Here is a 17,445-nt window from a genome sequence, read left to right as displayed (position 1 = left end):
ATCTTCGAGGAGAATATAATCTCATCCAGATCAAAGAAGGTCATGAGTGGGAACAGCGTTTAACATGCGCTATGGTAACTTTAAATGCCTGGTCATGTCATTCAACCTTTATAAAGCATTTTTTCAGTCATTTGCCAATGACGTCTTCAGAGACGCGTTATGGTTGCATGTCATGGTGTATCTTGATGACATCCTCATCTATTTCAAGTCCTTGACAGAGCACAGGAGTAATTTAAGACAGGTTCTACAATGCCTCCGAGTGAACTTCCTCTATGTCGAAGCAGATAAATCTACTATGCCATTTTTGGGTTGAATTACTTCATCCCAAGGTTTAAAGGTGGATCTGAATAAAGTCCAAGCTATGATGGATTGACTTCCCTCCAGTACCTTGGAGCTGTTGAATGTTTCCTGGGGTTCGCCAACTATTATAGGAGATTTGTACGCAATTTTTCCAAGGTCACAGCACCTATCAAAGCTTTGACAAGGAAATGGGCTAATCCAAAGAAAGGAGTCCCGAGGCTGTCTTCATCTTCCAGAAGTTAAAAAACACTTTTACTTCTTTGCCTGTTATCCATTGTCCTAATCCCTCTCTATCATTCATTGTGAAAGTTCATGCTTCTGAGAATTGTGCAGAAGCTATCCTATCCCAAACAATCCAGTCAGACTCTATTCCTTCTATACCAGCAACAATTGTGCCATTTTCCTGTAGCATTGCAGTTATTTCCACATCTCTGTTGTACAACATCCAATGAGCCCAAAACAATGTTCCAGCGCACCTTACATAGTAACATAGTAAGGTTGAAAAGAGACTTAAGTTGATGAAGTTCAGCCGTTCCTTCCTGCTTTTGATTCAAAAAAAGGCAGAAGACCCACCAATTAAGCTATTTCTCCAAATTTCGCACTTAAGGGGGACAAATCCTTCTTAACTCCAAAAGGCAGTCAGATTGTAACCATTGTAGTTGATAGCACCACCTCTCTCAGTAGTAAATTCAATACCTTTATTGGCCTTACTGTGAAGCATCTCTTCCTTTGTTGTCTATGAAAACTTCACTCTTCCAGTATTAGAGGATGACCTCTGGTTCTTTGTACATTTCTGTTAACAAGTCACTGGAAAGCTCTTTGTATTGGCTCTGAACATACTTTATATATATTTTTTTCTAGCATGTAAAGACGCAAACTTAATTAGTCTCTATTCATAACGAAGATCTTCCAATCCCCTTATTAATTTTGTGGACCTCCTATGCACTTTTTTAAGGACTGGTGTCTAGAATTGCACTGCATATTCAAGTTAAAGTCTTACCTTGGACTTATAAATAGGCATGATGACAATCTCCAGTCGTGAATTATTACCCCATTTTACACATGCCTATATCCTATTGGCCTTTGCAGCTGCTAACCGGCATTGCACACTGCTTCAAGTCTGTCTACAATTATTCCTAAATCCTTCTCCTTTGTAGTTTTTCCCAGGGAGATACCATTTAAAAGTATATGATGCAATATAATGATTTTTCCCATAATGCATAACTTTACATTTGTCTGTATTGGGCTAGGTTTCCACTTGGGTTTTTGTCCGGCGTTTTTTTCTTGATGAAAAACGCCAGGAAAACTGCCAAGAAAACTGCCACTGCATTTACCTGCGTTTTGGCGTTTTTTCTGCAGTTTTTTCTGGCGTTTTAGCCTTTCTGTGGAAATTGCTTTTTTTGACCTTAGGCAGTTTTTCCAGCCTTTACAAGTTAGAAGTTTCACCCAGCTAAAAGGGATTAGGATAAATGGCAAGTATCTGCCCTCTCCTGATGTCATTTACTTGGTAGACCCTTTTGTCTCTTTTCTGTGGTTTGTAAGGCATGCTTTATTTCGAATGTCTGCTCCTCTGGGAAGATTGGCCCCAAATGATGGTGCAAATTGTTTGCTGTTGCTTTTGGCACGCAGGATCCGGTCGCGTATGTTTGTTTGTTATGGCATGTTTGTTCCAAATGGTGTAAAATTCAATATGAACCAGTCCAGGACTTTGTTTTGCGTGAAACTGTTTGTTTTCAGCCTATTTCTCGTAGGACACACAGATACTGGGTCCATCCTCTGCATTGTAACTGTGGAAAAAACGCCATAAAAAACGCCAAGGCAATAAACCCACATGGCTTTTTCATGGCGTTTTTTCTCTCCCATAGACTTCTATTGGAGAAAAAAAGCCAAGATTTCTTGCAAAAAACGCCAGAGTGTCAACATGCTGCAATTTTGAAAAACTGCCACAGAGCCCAAAAAAGCAGAAAAACGCCAAAGAGGACTGAAAAAACGCCAAACAGAAAAACGCCAAGTGGAAATGGCATTTTGCGATTTCCTATTGAATTACAGCTAACATCTGGCTGCAGCCGTTTTTCACAAAAAAAACGCCAGGTGGCGCTATTGGCGTTTTTATAGGCGTTTTTAGCAAAAAAAAACCAAATGGAAACCCTGCCTTGAACTGAATTTGCCACTTACCCAGCCCCACCCGTTCAGGCCCAGGACCATGACAAACACATGTTCCACAAGATCCTTGACTCGAGAGGGGTCAGAGGCTCCATACTGCACACCCTGACAAACTTGCTCCAGTGTCCCACTTATTGGAGTACTAATGGCGGGGACCCCTGAGACAAGCTCTCTTTATCTTTGCTGTGGTGGTGTGATGCACAGTAGGGCTTGCTCTTACCTTAACCACTGTGCTGCTGGAACAAAGGGGGAATCCTCAATGGAACAGCACAGCATATTCTACCCATTAGCATTTAAATGGGCAACACCTGCTCCATACTTTAAGGGGGAACACAAACAATTGTAATTGATGGGTGAGTACTTCCTTCCCTTTAAAAAAAATCTCACGGCCCTTGCAGTCTTTGCCCATGCAAGAGCTATCTATAGTCTCTGGCTGTTATTCTGTGATATAACCTTGTCCCTGACTGGTCTCCAGTTTTCTTCTTGCCTTGACCATAAGTTTGCCTTATCCTATTGTTCTTCTGCCTTTGGATCTTGAACCGTGTACCAGATCTCTGCTTGAGCACGCCTTGAGTCCATTTTCCAATCAAAGTGGGCAAATAAGTATCACGGGCAGCCTGCAGGAGAACCAGTCTCTACAGTGTCCTGTGCAACTGGAAGGTGGGCAGATAAGTACGCCCCTAGAAAGATTCATGACCTTAGTTGCTCTAACACCACACACTTACACACGCACTCGTATCTGCCCCTCCCCTGCAAACTCCATTAATCCTGGCCGCACCCTTGACGCTCATGCCGTTTTGAGATATATAGATTATACATATATTATACACACACACGCAATACATAACCAATTAAGTACTGCATATTGGTCAAGGCAAATAGCATACCTGCCACACAGTGGCACCTCATGAGAGGTGAGGGAATTCCTTACCAGACATTAAAGATTTGGAAATCCAGACCAAGTAGTTAACTGTGGTAAATGTGCCTCACCCAGTTAACCCTTCAAAGGGAGTTTTTTTTTAATTTTTTTTTTAAAGAAGCCCCAATTAAAGGTTCATTTGGCAAAAACATATAAAGCCTATCCCTTTCTTATCACAGATACTCCCTTACTCTGAAAGCGGAAATCTTTAACCTCCTTCTTTACTGAGGGTATTTTGTTTCTTTAACTATGGTTCTTCTATTTAATTTTTCGTGCACCCACAAATCATGTATTTTTCAAGGACAGAGAGCTTTCCATTCAATATCAAATGTAGTTTGTTTTTACAATTGTCCCCAAACTAGTTCAGTTGACCAAAATACCACTATATACCACATTATTTTCCATAGATTGCATTAAGTTTAATGCCTAGCAAGATCAAGCAGTGAAGAAACTATACAGAGTAGGGTAAAAGGGCAGCTGAGCCAGGTACATATAGTGCATCATACCCAGACACAGGAAATAATTGCTCTGTCTCCTACTCCCTCATACACAATCACTCTAACACTGCTACGCAGACACACCTCAATGTACAAACACGCTCACTGTACAGATACCCCACACGTCATACACTTACATCCAACACTGTGTACGGACACCCTTGAAAAACTGTACACTGACACACATGCTCAAAACACCACACATTGACATGCCACACAGTCTAGCATTGTACACTAACACGCATACACTGTATACCGACACTCCCCTCACACACACAAACACCATAGACTGACATACAAAGTTTAATTTGTACACTGTTAACCCCAAACACACACCTTTTCTAACATTGTACACTGACATGCTAATTTTAACCAGTGACAGGCATGAAAATGTTCACAGTTGCTGGATGTGAAGAACACCATCATTTTTGTTCATTTAAAACAATACTAAAGAGTCTACCCTTTCTCTCCATCTTTCATCATCTGGGTGATGTGAGTTGTAACCCAAAAAATGTGGGTGTATATATATATATTTTTTTTTTTTTTTTTGAGATTACTTTTATTTGCAGATGGGGAGGCTGGCTGGCCATGTCATAACGTCTGATCCTCTGCATGACAGCAGGCACGAGATTTTCCAGTGTGCCAGGCAGCTGATCTACCTATAGATCAGCTAGGAGCCCGCAGGCACACTTTTTTAAGTTTCGTTATTTTATTAATAAAAATTGTAGCTGCTCCATGCGATGATCACTGGCTTTAGTCACCGGCTTTCCTTTTTTTTTTTTTTTTATATTTTTTAAACTTTTCTGCGGCTGCTGATCAGTCTTTGCTGATCAGCAGTACTTATTCCATGTGAATAGAGCATCACATTTATCGTAAAAACACAAGGCGTCCATTCATAAAGGAAGTCTTGTGTGGGACTTCCACCATAGGGAGGGCAAACATCAGTTTCCGAGGATGACCTCGGGTGCAAGGCAGTCCCTTGCACTGGGAACCGTTGGGTAGAAGTACGTACACCACTACTTTAATCATGACGTTGTATCCCATCATGGCACATTTTTTTTTTTTTTTTTAAATGACAGCATGGAATGTCATGAATGTTTTAGGGGGTTAATGTAGGCTAAGGAAGACTCAGGTTTTTGTTATATTTTTTTTCTTATCACAGATATTCACTTAGTCTGGAAGACCAGCCATTTTGTGTTAGCGAAGCAAGTCTGTTTTTCTCACCTCTCATGAATACTTGATGTGGAAGGGTTGCTTGAGTACTTTAGCCAAATTTAGTCCTAAATATCAACTTTATAACCAAAGTTATGTCGACACTTGACCATCACACCTATAAAAGCTTGTTGGACATCCCATTTTAAAACCATGGATGAAATTACCTTCCTTGGCCGTTATAACAGCCTAAACTCTCTGCTCATTCAGCCAATAAATTTTTTGTGAGCTCAGGCACCAATGTTGAATGAGAAGGCCTGGCTCACAATCCGCATTCGAATTTATGTCAAATGTTTTCAGTTGGGTTGAGGTCAGGGCTCTATGCAGGCCAATCAAGTTCTCCACACCAAACTTGTCAAACCATGTCTTTATGGACCTCGTTTAGTGCACTGGGGCACAGTCATGCTGTATCAGGAAAGGATATTTCTTGAACTGGTGCCACAAAGTCAGAAGCATCTCTGTATGTGGTAGCATTAACATTACCCTTCATTGGAACTACGGGGCCTAAACCCTGAAAAACAGCCCCAGACCATTATTCCTCCTCACCAAACATCACAATGGGCACTATGCATTCTGGTAGGTGGTATTCTCCTGGCATCCCCCAAAACCCAGATTCTTCCATCAGACTTTCAAATAGCAAAGCTTGATTCATCACTGTGGCAGCGTGTGTTACACCACTTCAGCAGACGCTTGTCATTGGGCATAGTGATCTTCAGCTTGTGTGCAGCTACTCGGCCATGGAAACCCATTTCATGAAGCTCCCTAAGCACAGTGCTTATGCTAACGTTAATGCTTTTTTTTTATACCCTTACATCTTAAGCGGTTGCAACGACCGAGAATGGAAAAGGTTTGCCACAGTGGCCATGTTTTCCAAGTCGCATTATTTTCACGTACTGCTGCAGAGCACATCCTCGGTATGTTGGATGTCAATCTTCTTTGACTTCATACATCCCCACATACTGGGAAGCACTTGACCTGTGTTGGTCAGCAATACATGCAAATTATACGCCAATGTCCACAATTAGCTCTGTTCCATAAGTACACACCATGATAGTTACAGATAGTTACCTCAATGCCATGCACCCAGTGCACCCGCCTTAGCGCACCCCTGCTCCCCTCTGCCAGCCACTGTAACGTCCTAATATGCAAAATTAAGAATGCTTTGAGGTTTGCTAGGAACTCCCGGATCCCGAGTTATGGACAGGTCACTGTCTAAGACTGTCGCAAGCTAATCCTCAGCTTGCTTAAAGACTACTCCATCAGCGACAGTAATTATACATAACACAACAATGTGAACATAACATCAGGTTTGACCTGCTAGCAAGCGAAATCCTGGAAGTCTATAAACATCCAAAATGAATCATCTCTAGTAGGTGTATTCCATTACTATGTGAAAGCTGTGCAAAAAAAATTAAAAATGAAGAGGCGAATACAATAGAATAAGAAATGACAATGTTAAGAAAATCCATACACACTTTATACTAGATATATAAAATAAAATCATCGGCTGCCCCCAACCCAAAAGTAGTAAGAAATATTTTAGTAGATAAGAGTGTGTTTTGCCCTCCAAACAAAAACCACGAATCGAGTTCTCATCACTGGCACGTATCATTGTTTAAATATATCTAGTCATAAAAATATTGTATTAAAAAGTATGAACGCGGTTTCAAACAGCATCCTTAACTGCCCCCCCCCAAAAAGCAACTCCGACTCGGTCGGTGATATGTATGTGTATATACTAAATACAAAAAGGAGTTAAGTAATGTGGGGAAAATGGCAAAGTACAAAACACTGTTAGTGACGAAGGACTTAAAAGAACACTAACCACTTTTCACAGCGAGTTCACTTTAGGTGAAAGTCAAACTATAATATAAATTACCTTTCATTATACAAATACTCATCAGCGCAACAGAAGAGTTACACAATTAGATTTCATTGATTTAAGATTTTGTGGCAAAAAAATTTTTTCAGGAGCGCAGATCGTGTGCTGGGTATAAGTGTATGACTCCATAGCTCATAGTTACAATAATGTGTGGCTTTATGATCAGAACACTGAAAATGACACATAAAGCTGCATCTAAATACTCCAGAAAAATGACATAAAGGGCCACCAGTAACTCACATTCATGCTTTAGTGACGTCATTCCCACTAGCCACACCCCCTAACGCATAAATCTCTCTCTGGCCGTTTGAAAGATTTCTGTTCCTGCTCTCGATCTACGGCTTACTTTGAGCTACAGGCAGAACATCTCCTGAAAGCAGCCCTGTCTCTGAAAACATAGTTATTCCACAAAAGATAAAATTATTTCTTTTATAGATGCAACAAGTGCCTCAAACTAAATCTGACGTCACCTACGTCATTTAGCACCAGAAGTCACAGTGCATGAACGCGGATGTATCAAAAAGTAACCTCTCCTAATGTTTTAACGTCACCCAGGCGTCATTGCCCGTGGCCAGTACGTTCACCCTGCGCTGTGAGACCGGGTACCCGACGTACTGGTTGAGAAGAGAGAGAGAGAGGAAAAAAAAAGACTCGGAATACTTCCAGAAACGCGTCTGCCTCCACTGAGCCTAACGTTACAGGACCTCAAATCCTCCATGTTGGCTGTGGTAAGCGGGATGTCTCCTAAAATGCGGCGTGACGTTAATAAATACGGTGAAAACAGTAAATGTGCGCAGATTGCGTAGAGCGCACGCCTTCTAACTCGTGTGACTTATAATTACTAGTGTTTAGCTTCCTTTAGGTGTACGGAGACAAAATGGTGGACGGCGCCTGGGGTACTAAGCCGTGACAGGATAATAGGGCGCAACGGTGCCTGAAGTACTGCGAGTCGCTATCTAGCAGGGGTAACACTGCCTCCTAGCGCGTCGGGATATGAGCGCGCGCTCCGTGACCAGTGGGGGAGGGGTGAAAGTAAACACTATACCCGCCACTTCCTGCGGCGTTTGTAAATATGGCGGAAAATCGCGACCATCGTAAATTGGCATGATGGCAGAGACCGCGTGACTACATAGACTCGGTTTTATCTGTCGCATGGAGCCTATCAGAATGCGTTGGTAATGGTAAAAAGAACCGCGTTGCTGCTGTGGTGCCCCTGGTGGTATAAAGATTAAAAGCGGTTCATGGAACGAGTTCGCACCACAGGCGGCTCTGCATAAGGGGCTGAGAGAAAAGACGGACGGTGTATTATAACACTGGTCTGAGCCACGCCATATGCTACTTTCCCACCAGCACGACCCTGCGAGCGTCACGCGCATTACAAAAACACAACGACGTCCTCAACGCTATATCGTGCCACTAGCGAAATGGGTGGAGGCTATTTCGCCAGGACAGCGCCATGCTATCGCAGACCGACTCCGCCCCAATTCTCTCCCCCTCCTCAAATGGACTGCAACGCATGGGCGGGGCTGTGTCGTCCCGATACACTGACAGTGCCGCGCTTTACCTTGACAAGAGGAGGAGGCGGGAAAAGCAAATCCTAAGTGGCAGCATAGCGAGCCAATCAGCGCCATGGCCATGTAGACCTTTTGCTAACGCAATGCTGCCAGTCGGGAAAGGGGCGGTGCTGCCGTGCGCCCATCCCTCGCCTTCTCCAGCTTGGCTAGGTTGACTCCTCCCCCTTCAGCTCCGGGACTGAACGGGAGAGTTGGGTTGCGGAGGTGGGGACGCTGTGTGACTCGGCTGCCGGTGGGTTTTCCGCTCGGATTTGTCCAGCTTCAGGTAAGTGCTTGTAGGCCCTGGTCACACGAGCCGCGAGAGAGATTCGCCTTTACATGCCCTGCGGGTCACTTATGACAAAACCTGAGGAGCTAGCCTATGCCCCCTGGTGGGGGTATTTATTAATTGCCCCATTTCCTCTTATGTGGTAACTTTATTCCTCCCGGCTTAATGTTGTGGTTCTATAACAGATAGTCACACAGCAGCTCTGCGAATGTGGCATTTTCACACTGTAACCGGTGTTGTTTTTCTGCCCCTGTGCAATGCCCCTTTGTACGCGGGCGTGTCGGGGGTGCCTTGGGTTATACCCGTTTTGCCCTCAGTGGGGTTGAGTTGCTTTCAGAGCCGCCTCCGTATTGTTCGGTCTCCCTCGCTAATGGCGGACGGGAGGCAGCGCCGCCGGCCGAGTGCGGGAGGGTAATAACATAGCTGGGGCAAAGAACAGCTCCTACACTGCGGGAGGGGCAGGTAACTCTCTCGCCAGACAAGCGGAGAGATAGCGCTATACAAGCTGCTTTAATTACCCCAGTAAGTGGTATTCACGAAGCTACATCTTGCCCCCGCCTAAGGCCCTGATGCCCCTGGCCCCGCCCCTCCCGGGAATCGGGCTACTGCATGGGGGATGGGCATTTTTAGAGAGTAACGAGGATCTGATGAATGCTGGTGTTTTACCCTCCAGGGTCCTGATTAATACCGACCCGGACTGTCTCCCCGACAAAGCTCTGCTGTGAGTACATCACCTTATAGATCACCGTATACCGGGGAAGGGGGGGCTGGCTGGCTGGGTATATGAGAGCTCATCCTACACAACAGCCTGTACACGTGTATGCAGCGGGGTCCCTTCCGAGTACACTTTATACAATTGCGTCTGTACGTTCATGGCATATCTTAAAGCATGCACACAGTCATGTTTGTTTTGCGTGCCCATTATGGTACATGGAGCGATACTTCTCGCCCAAGGAGAATGTGAATAAGCGGATTCCCTTTCCGATGGTGGTCATCGCGATGTGTCATTGTGTTGTGAGGGGAGACCCCGGTATTGTTGGGGGCTGAATGTACCACGGCAGACATGGCTGTGAGGCTGATAGTGGGAGGAGTCAGAGGCTGCCGTTCACTTGCAGTACTCGCTCCAGCCTGCGGACTCCCTCCTGGTGCTTCTGCTCCTGGGGTACATTGTGATTGCATAGGGTACCAGTATATCCATATGGGGCACGCTGCTCTGCGCTGCTGTCCTTACTTATATATTTTAAATGTATGGATCATGTGACAGCGCGTTTCAGAGCAAGCATGATTTACATGTGCAACGTTTTTGGCTACTGGTTAATTTTGTTGTTTATTATTATTGGACATTGACAAGGGGCAGCGGTTTCGGAGGTTTCTTCTATTCTTATGAAACACATTTCCAGTATCGCTTATGTTTCAGCGTATATTTCATATTTCTCTCTAAAACGCTGCGTGATTGTTATGGATGCAAAAAAAAGGCTATGGAAAGTTTTTTTACTTTTTCTGTCTAATGGCCCATTTAACTGTACTGTAATTTGTAATATGTAAATACGGTACAATAGTAAGACCGCCGCGACATGGCCTAAAAATGGATAGAACTAGGGATGTAGAAGAACAGTGATTTGCCATTTCTGTTAGAATGTTTTAGAGACTTTGCATTGTACTTAAGATCAAAAAACTGCAAAAGAATTGGAGTGACTTGATGGTAGACTTCCAGTGTTTTGTTCAATACATTGAAGGGGCTCTAAAGTCTAAGCAAAAAAGCTTTACTATAACATTAAAGAGGAACTCCCACCATTTTTATTACTAGGAATGGATTTAAAAATAAGTCTCAGAAATTATTGTAATGCTTTTTTTCTTCTAGAGCTTGCATAAACGTTGCATTTGCATGTGTACTAGCGCTGTTGTCTTGGTCTAATCTACTAGGTCCTGGCTGTGCATCATAGTGTCCTGTAGTAACAACAATATAAAAAAAAAAAAAAAAAAAAAAAAAAAAAAAGAATGACTCGGTCTTAATCACCTGGGGACTATGGATTAAAGGATTTCGCTGTGCAACCAGAACTTCATTAGCATTGCCATAAATAAAGAGCTCATTGGCACATGACCGACACTAATGGCGGCCTCCAGGTCTGCAAATCAACCTCATCTGAGCCAAATAAAGCAAGGTTTTCCCCATGGTACCCCACTCCACCGTACCTACGCTGTATTTTATGATATCAATACAATACTTTTTATCAATTCAGAATTTTTTTTTTATCACGCAACAGACAATCAGGACCCTTCTTATTCACTTTATATACTTCCATAATATTCTGCCGATTTATACACTGTATAGGGGTAGTATGGGAAACCTTGTATTATCGAAAATGTAAAAAGACGTGGGCGGTTTTTATAGCCTTTGTTCATTAACTCTGTTGATGCTGTATGTTGGGCTTATGGAGTAAAGGGTATTATCAAAGCAATATTCTGGCTTAAATTACAAAGGGTTCAAAGCACAAAACCCACATATAAAAGATATAATAAAATATAACTTTTATTCATGAAACCAAAAAAATAAATGAAATGAAGCAATAATGATTAAACCCTCCTTAATGCATAGGAAATAAATCGCCAATCACTGACATGAATGATGCAAGTGCGTGTGGCTATATTCATGAGTGTATAATCAGGGCTTCGTTGCCATAATACACTCAAAGGGTTAAACAAACAAATACTAAAAAACATATTTATGGAACAAAACCTAAGTATTAATATGAATAAGTAAAAAAAAAAAAAAAAAAAGACCTGTAACACTAAAATAAAGTGTCTAATCGGCGCGCATCGGTCTCGAAAGCTTGTCGGGCTGCCGGGAAAACTATTCTAAAGTAGCAGAAGTTATATTTTATTATATTATTATTATCTTTTATTTATATAGCACCAACAATTTACGCAGCGCTTCTTACAGTACATATATTTAAGACTAGAATTGACAGACTAAGACAAGCCGATACATTAGATGGAGAGAGCCCGGCTCGTGAGCTTACAATCATTTATATGCGGGTTTTGGTGTCTAGCTGAACAGGTAATCCCCATATTCATTAGTTTTTTAAATTACAACTGCATCCTAAATTTGAAATTGGACACATGATGTTTGTTTCCTGTCCGTGATGCTTATTGGACCGTTCATTGGCTGATGTGATTACACCGGCACCAGAATAGTTCTGTATGTGACCCTCACTGAAACGCTATGACTGCACCTTTAAGGCGGCCCGGATCTGGCCAGCTGCATGTTGCGTGCTTTACCGATTCGTGCATCTGATTGGCCGAGGTGCATCTTGACCGCATCCCCCTGTATCTACAGCTAGACAGTATACATTTCAATATAGCTCATCTGAACGATTGGTTTGGTAATATTTATTTGTTTTGCTGCAAAAAAACCCTCCAAAAGCATAAAGGCACTCCATTACACAGTTTGTGTGAACGCCCTGGCGTCCCCATTTTTGTCTGACAGACGGCATTAATAAACCAGGCAGGCAATATCGAGACAGGACAAAAAATGGTTGGGCTTGGGAGGCCTGCAGACTGCTTCTTATAGCAGAACCTATGGGTTTCGAGACTGACAGACAATATCCCGTAGGTTCTGATGCCCCCTCCCGGGAGGAGCACTCTGCGGGCCACCCATGCCCAACCCTTCTAGTGATATGACATGTTGATCACTAAGGGCACATACCCCGAGTGCTTGAAATCTCGTGACCCTCCAGAAGATACCGATTCCTGTAGATTTCCTCTGAGTAAGTTATAGAGAGCAAGGAATGAGAGCTCTAACCCAGTCATAATGCGTTTGAGATCCAGCATGCAGATTGCTGGTTATTTTCCATTCTTATGCTTTGTGGCACAAAATGTAGTTTGAATGCTTGGAGTATGTTCTTTTGTATGAATCTACAGTCCTGTTACCGGGAAATCCATATTTGTTTTATTTTTATTGTGAAGCCACAGTAGAGCACGAATAGAGCAGCCAGTTTCCTAAATGAAGCAGGCTGCCCCCGTCTGGATACTCGCTCTGAATCTTACTTACTGGTTCTTTTGTTACGCGAGTTGACCTTAAAGAAGCACTAGAAGTCATCTGCCCTTCTTTCAAGAGGAACAGTCATACGTGAGAGAAAGCCAGCCTTCTCTCCAAATATCATGTATTATATTTAAGGTAGCTATTGGGCTCTACCTTCGTTTTTAGCACCAGGAAGTTACCTTATACAACTTACAAAGATCTTGCAACTAAGCAGCAGTTTGAAAATAAAGCACATTATCTAACAACTGGTGCCTGGTACTCGTTACAAGCCCAAGTTATGGTCTCCTAAAACTAAGCATGTGTGGTAGCCCATAACAACAAAGCTATAGCTATTTAAATATGGAATCTTGGTAAGTTTTGAAAACTCTTTTTCCTGTCAGTTTTACAGAAATCGGTCCATGTATGAGGAACGGCACTGTACGCCCTCTGGGACTTAGCGATTACGGGGGGAAAAAAAACCTTCTCACGATTCTCACGTGTTTAATAGTACATGTGAGACTTCCACTAAAGTTACATTGAACTTCCTTCTTGAATAATATTCTGTGATGTCATAACTGACTATTTAAATACTGTAGTCTAACGCTGAACTAATGTGTTTTTTTTTTGGTTACTCTGGCTCTGAGGTCATTTTTCGGCATAGTGTATTTAAGACTCGGATTGCTACGATGACAAACTTGTAAAAACGTGTATCCTAATATGCGTTTTTTGTAAATCCTTAGAGGCCTCAGTTGTTTTCCAACACACCATCTAATTAATAAAGTATATGATGTTGCCCAATTATCGCAAGACTGCCTACAGTGGTGATCCTCAGACCAGTCAACAAATCCGGCCCTATATGCTGGTTCTGATAAAATAAATATTTCCCTTCTGTTGATGACACTGAGAGTTGGCCGAACCCAAACAATTCCACACCGATATATCACTAGCTCTATGTGAGATTATTTCCCCCTATTCCCTTTGACGATGAAGCATAGGCAAAGTGTCCAAGCTCGTGGAAATCATTGGCGCCTGTGGTCAGTGACGTATGATGGTCCACAGGGCAGATCGGTGTCGCCGATATCCGATGGGCTGGTTAAAAGGGAGATCACTGATTCTGCACACAACTTCTCGTAGAATAAAACTTATACCAGAAACATGTCTGGATACCATGGCGAATAATGGGATCTTCCTTTTTTTAGGAGGCGTGGGGCTGAGGAGAAGGGAGACAGGAAATTGGGAGACTATTTGATAGTGACACCACTACTATAGAATAATGTATATTAAAGTACTCCCTTACCCTTTTGTGAGTGCTTTACTATGAATTCTTCCGAAAACGCAAAGAGTAACAATGACTCTTCAGCCATGCTGCGAAATGATCTTTCTTCCTCTATGATCGGACATCTCTTGCCGTATATTGGTTGTTTGACAGCTTAATCAGTAGCAATAAAGTGCTTCCCATGACATCAATGAGAATATGTCACTGATTGGCAGCTTACGCAACCAATATATGAGGTCAATGGGAAGACGTTTACATTGTGCCCAGTCTACGTGTGTAAGGAGGAGAATGATTTAACTCTTACAGATGCCTGGGTTATTGAATATAGTGTTCAGTTGGGATCGCTTTTAGATGCAGTGTAAACTTTAATACAGACATGTAAGATTATCAATGATGTACGGCATTGTTACTAATACTTCTTTTCAGCGCAGAGCCTTTGAAGTGATCCATTAACATAGAATAGAATAACTTGAAGTGTTTGTTGCCAAGTAGATCAAGGATTGCTAAAGCAGTGAAGTATCTATTTTGCATGATAAATTGGATACTTTATTCCCTATTTTGTATAATTATATTAAATGTTTATTTATTTTTTTTAACCCACGTAAAGCAGTTTCAGAAATTCTCAGTGCTCTACAGACAGGAACCCATTAAGATATTAAAGTAACAAACACTGATGTTTTAGCCTTAAAACCATGCAAGGAATTTTCCTCTCCCGAAATGTTTTTAGTTGCTTGTTTTGTCCTTTTTTGATAATCCGTTTAGCGCAAGTTTGCGGCATGCAATGTTACAGGTTATACTAAAACCGTAATCCTCGTGTCTCGGCGGGTGGTCTCCTGTTCAGAATGCACAAAACTGTTTTTCCTTTAACATGTGGTTGAGTGAAACAGTAAAGTATAATATCAATACATGTTGGTCTTCTCAAACTTGCTTGCTCTTGTCTCAAAACAGGTTCCATGGAATGGACATTGGTACTATAGGGAGACTGGATTATATGCATAAAAGTTCACCCTTTCAGTCGAAAACCATGGCTACTGGATTGACAAACATAGGGAATGCTTTTGGAGGTCAGGCCTCTACTACTTTCCAGAGTACTCCTATTGATGATGATGACGACGATGTTGTCTTTGTTGAACCGGTGCAGGTTCCACAAAATAATGTACGTAATGAACAGAGAAGCTTTCCTTCATCGAAAAATGAACATTATAGGGCAGACTCAAAATCACTTTCTTCCAGCAAGGATTCTGATTCTCTTAAAGGGCCCATAAGTGAGACAATCATCATTGATGATGAGGAAGACCTTGAACCTTGCCCTGTGCAAGACAAAAATGCTTCCAGCTTCAGTGACAGACGACTCATGGACAATAACAGACCCATCAATGTGGATTTTCCTTCCTCTTCATCCAGCTTCTCGAGAAGCAAAGGGAATGCTGGGATCATTAGTAGTGGTATTACTACTGAGCCCGATTCAGAAATACAGATTGCAAATGTCACCACTTTAGAATCTGGCATAAGTTCTGTGAATGAAAACCATATTCAAAGTGCTGAAGGACGTGATATGAACTTAATGATTACCCATGTAACATCGTTGCAGAACCCTGGTATGGGAGACGTTCACAATGGATTGCAACCAAATAGTTTTGGTGTTCATGTACAAACGTACCCTCCTCCCCTTTCCTCTCAGACTAAGGCAGGGATGGGTCCATACAACCCTGGAAGAAATGCTAGTGGAGATGTTTTTCAAAATGGAGAATCTGCAGCCCATCATAACCCTGGTAAGTACAGCTAACTTTCTTTATAAAGCAAATACAATATATGTCATCAAGTAGGTAGTGGAGGATGTCTGTGCGCATCGTGCAGACGCCCACCGGCTGTCAGAGAAGAGCGCAGCGCTGCGGGAGATCAGGATCTTAGTGTTGTTATCCGACCTCTATTTGAGGTTGGATTATAAAATGGGGGTATTTTCAGAGCATTTGCTCTGGAAAAAAAACCCTCATCTTATATTCGATAAAATCCATCTCACTAATCGATAATGAAATTTGTTGGCAACGATTTTCATTATCGATTAGTTGTTGCAGCCCTATTCAGTAAACATTTCCAGTGTGGGCACTAACTGTCTCACTCACAGCGCTTTGCATGCGTGCAGAGATGGATATATAGAGAGAACACTCAGATCGTATCTGTGCAGTTTGCTGCCACTCAAGAACATGAGTTGAATTATAGGGGTTTCAGTAGGGGTGCTTTTGCATTTACCTGGCAGCGTACTTAAAAATGCTTCAGTAGAAGAAGGCAGGCGGAGGAAATGAAACCATTCTAATTGTCTAACTCCAATAAAAACAGCATGCATTCTCAGGAATACATTATTTACAGACATGTATGGCTGCAGTGTTGTAAATACTTTGTTGCTTCAACACACTTTACTTTGTTGTGACGTACCTTTTTTTTTTCTGTACAGATTCTTGGATATCCCAATCCGCTTCTTTTCCCAGGAACCAAAAGCAGCCAGGAGTGGATTCTTTGTCACCTGTGGCCTCCCTTCCCAAACAGGTCCTTCAGCCTCCTTCACAGCAGCAGCCACCTTCCAAAGCTGTTAAAGTCACTTGTGCAAACTGCAAGAAGCCTCTCCAAAAAGGACAGACCGCGTATCAACGGAAAGGCTCTACGCACCTGTTCTGTTCCACTCCTTGCTTGTCATCGTTTTCACATAAACCAGCTCCAAAGAAGCTCTGCACTATGTGTAAAAAGTAAGCAAATTCAAAAATATTGTTCTAGGTAGATGTCTGGAATTATGTTAGGAATTATGAAGGTCTCCTCACCTTCACTCTGGCAGCTACTCCTTCACAGACACAGAGTCCAAACTGGGCAGAGACTTTTATTGACTGCCACTCCCATGATGTTGAGCAGCAAAATTACTTGATTATGGGAATAGTAACTGTAGACTGGGCTTTGGGAGGGGGCGCCACACAAACACTAACATTTGCTGACTGCATCTACAATAATTTTCAACCACCTATAATGCCGGCTGAAATTTTTGGGAACTGTAGTTATAGCCTGGGATTGGGTTGGCCGACTTAATGGATAGCTAAGCTTTTCCTGCCACCAGGAAACCCCTCTCCTAAACCAACAAGGTAGGCAAAGGGGGCGAGGTAACGTATTAAGGTTGGGAGGTTATTTCCCCCTCAAATACTTGAGCTTTCAAATTAGACCTTCTAGGGTCTGTTCTAGAGATGGACCTGGAAATGTTTCATGTCTTAGCCAATTAACTGGAATCTGATAGCAAAGGTAAATCCACAATGAGGAGAAAACTCATTTCTTGATTAGTTTGAAAACACATAA

General features: G+C 42.4%; 1 protein-coding gene across 1 annotated transcript in view; it reads left to right on the top strand.

The window, feature by feature from the left end:
* Positions 1–8,719: 8,719 nt before the first annotated feature.
* Positions 8,720–17,445, top strand: part of ZMYM2 (zinc finger MYM-type containing 2) — a 33,649-nt gene continuing 24,923 nt past the window's right edge. Inside the window, exons 1-3 of the mRNA XM_053456444.1 lie at positions 8,720–8,812; positions 15,061–15,884; positions 16,565–16,853. Of these exons, the coding sequence (XP_053312419.1) occupies positions 15,137–15,884; positions 16,565–16,853 (1,037 nt within the window). The 5' untranslated portion in view covers positions 8,720–8,812; positions 15,061–15,136. The remainder of the gene's footprint in view (positions 8,813–15,060; positions 15,885–16,564; positions 16,854–17,445) is intronic.

Source organism: Spea bombifrons, chromosome 2, assembly GCF_027358695.1.
Source record: "Spea bombifrons isolate aSpeBom1 chromosome 2, aSpeBom1.2.pri, whole genome shotgun sequence".
Lineage (NCBI taxonomy): Eukaryota > Metazoa > Chordata > Amphibia > Anura > Pelobatidae > Spea > Spea bombifrons.
This window is presented reverse-complemented; position numbering and strand designations above follow the sequence as displayed.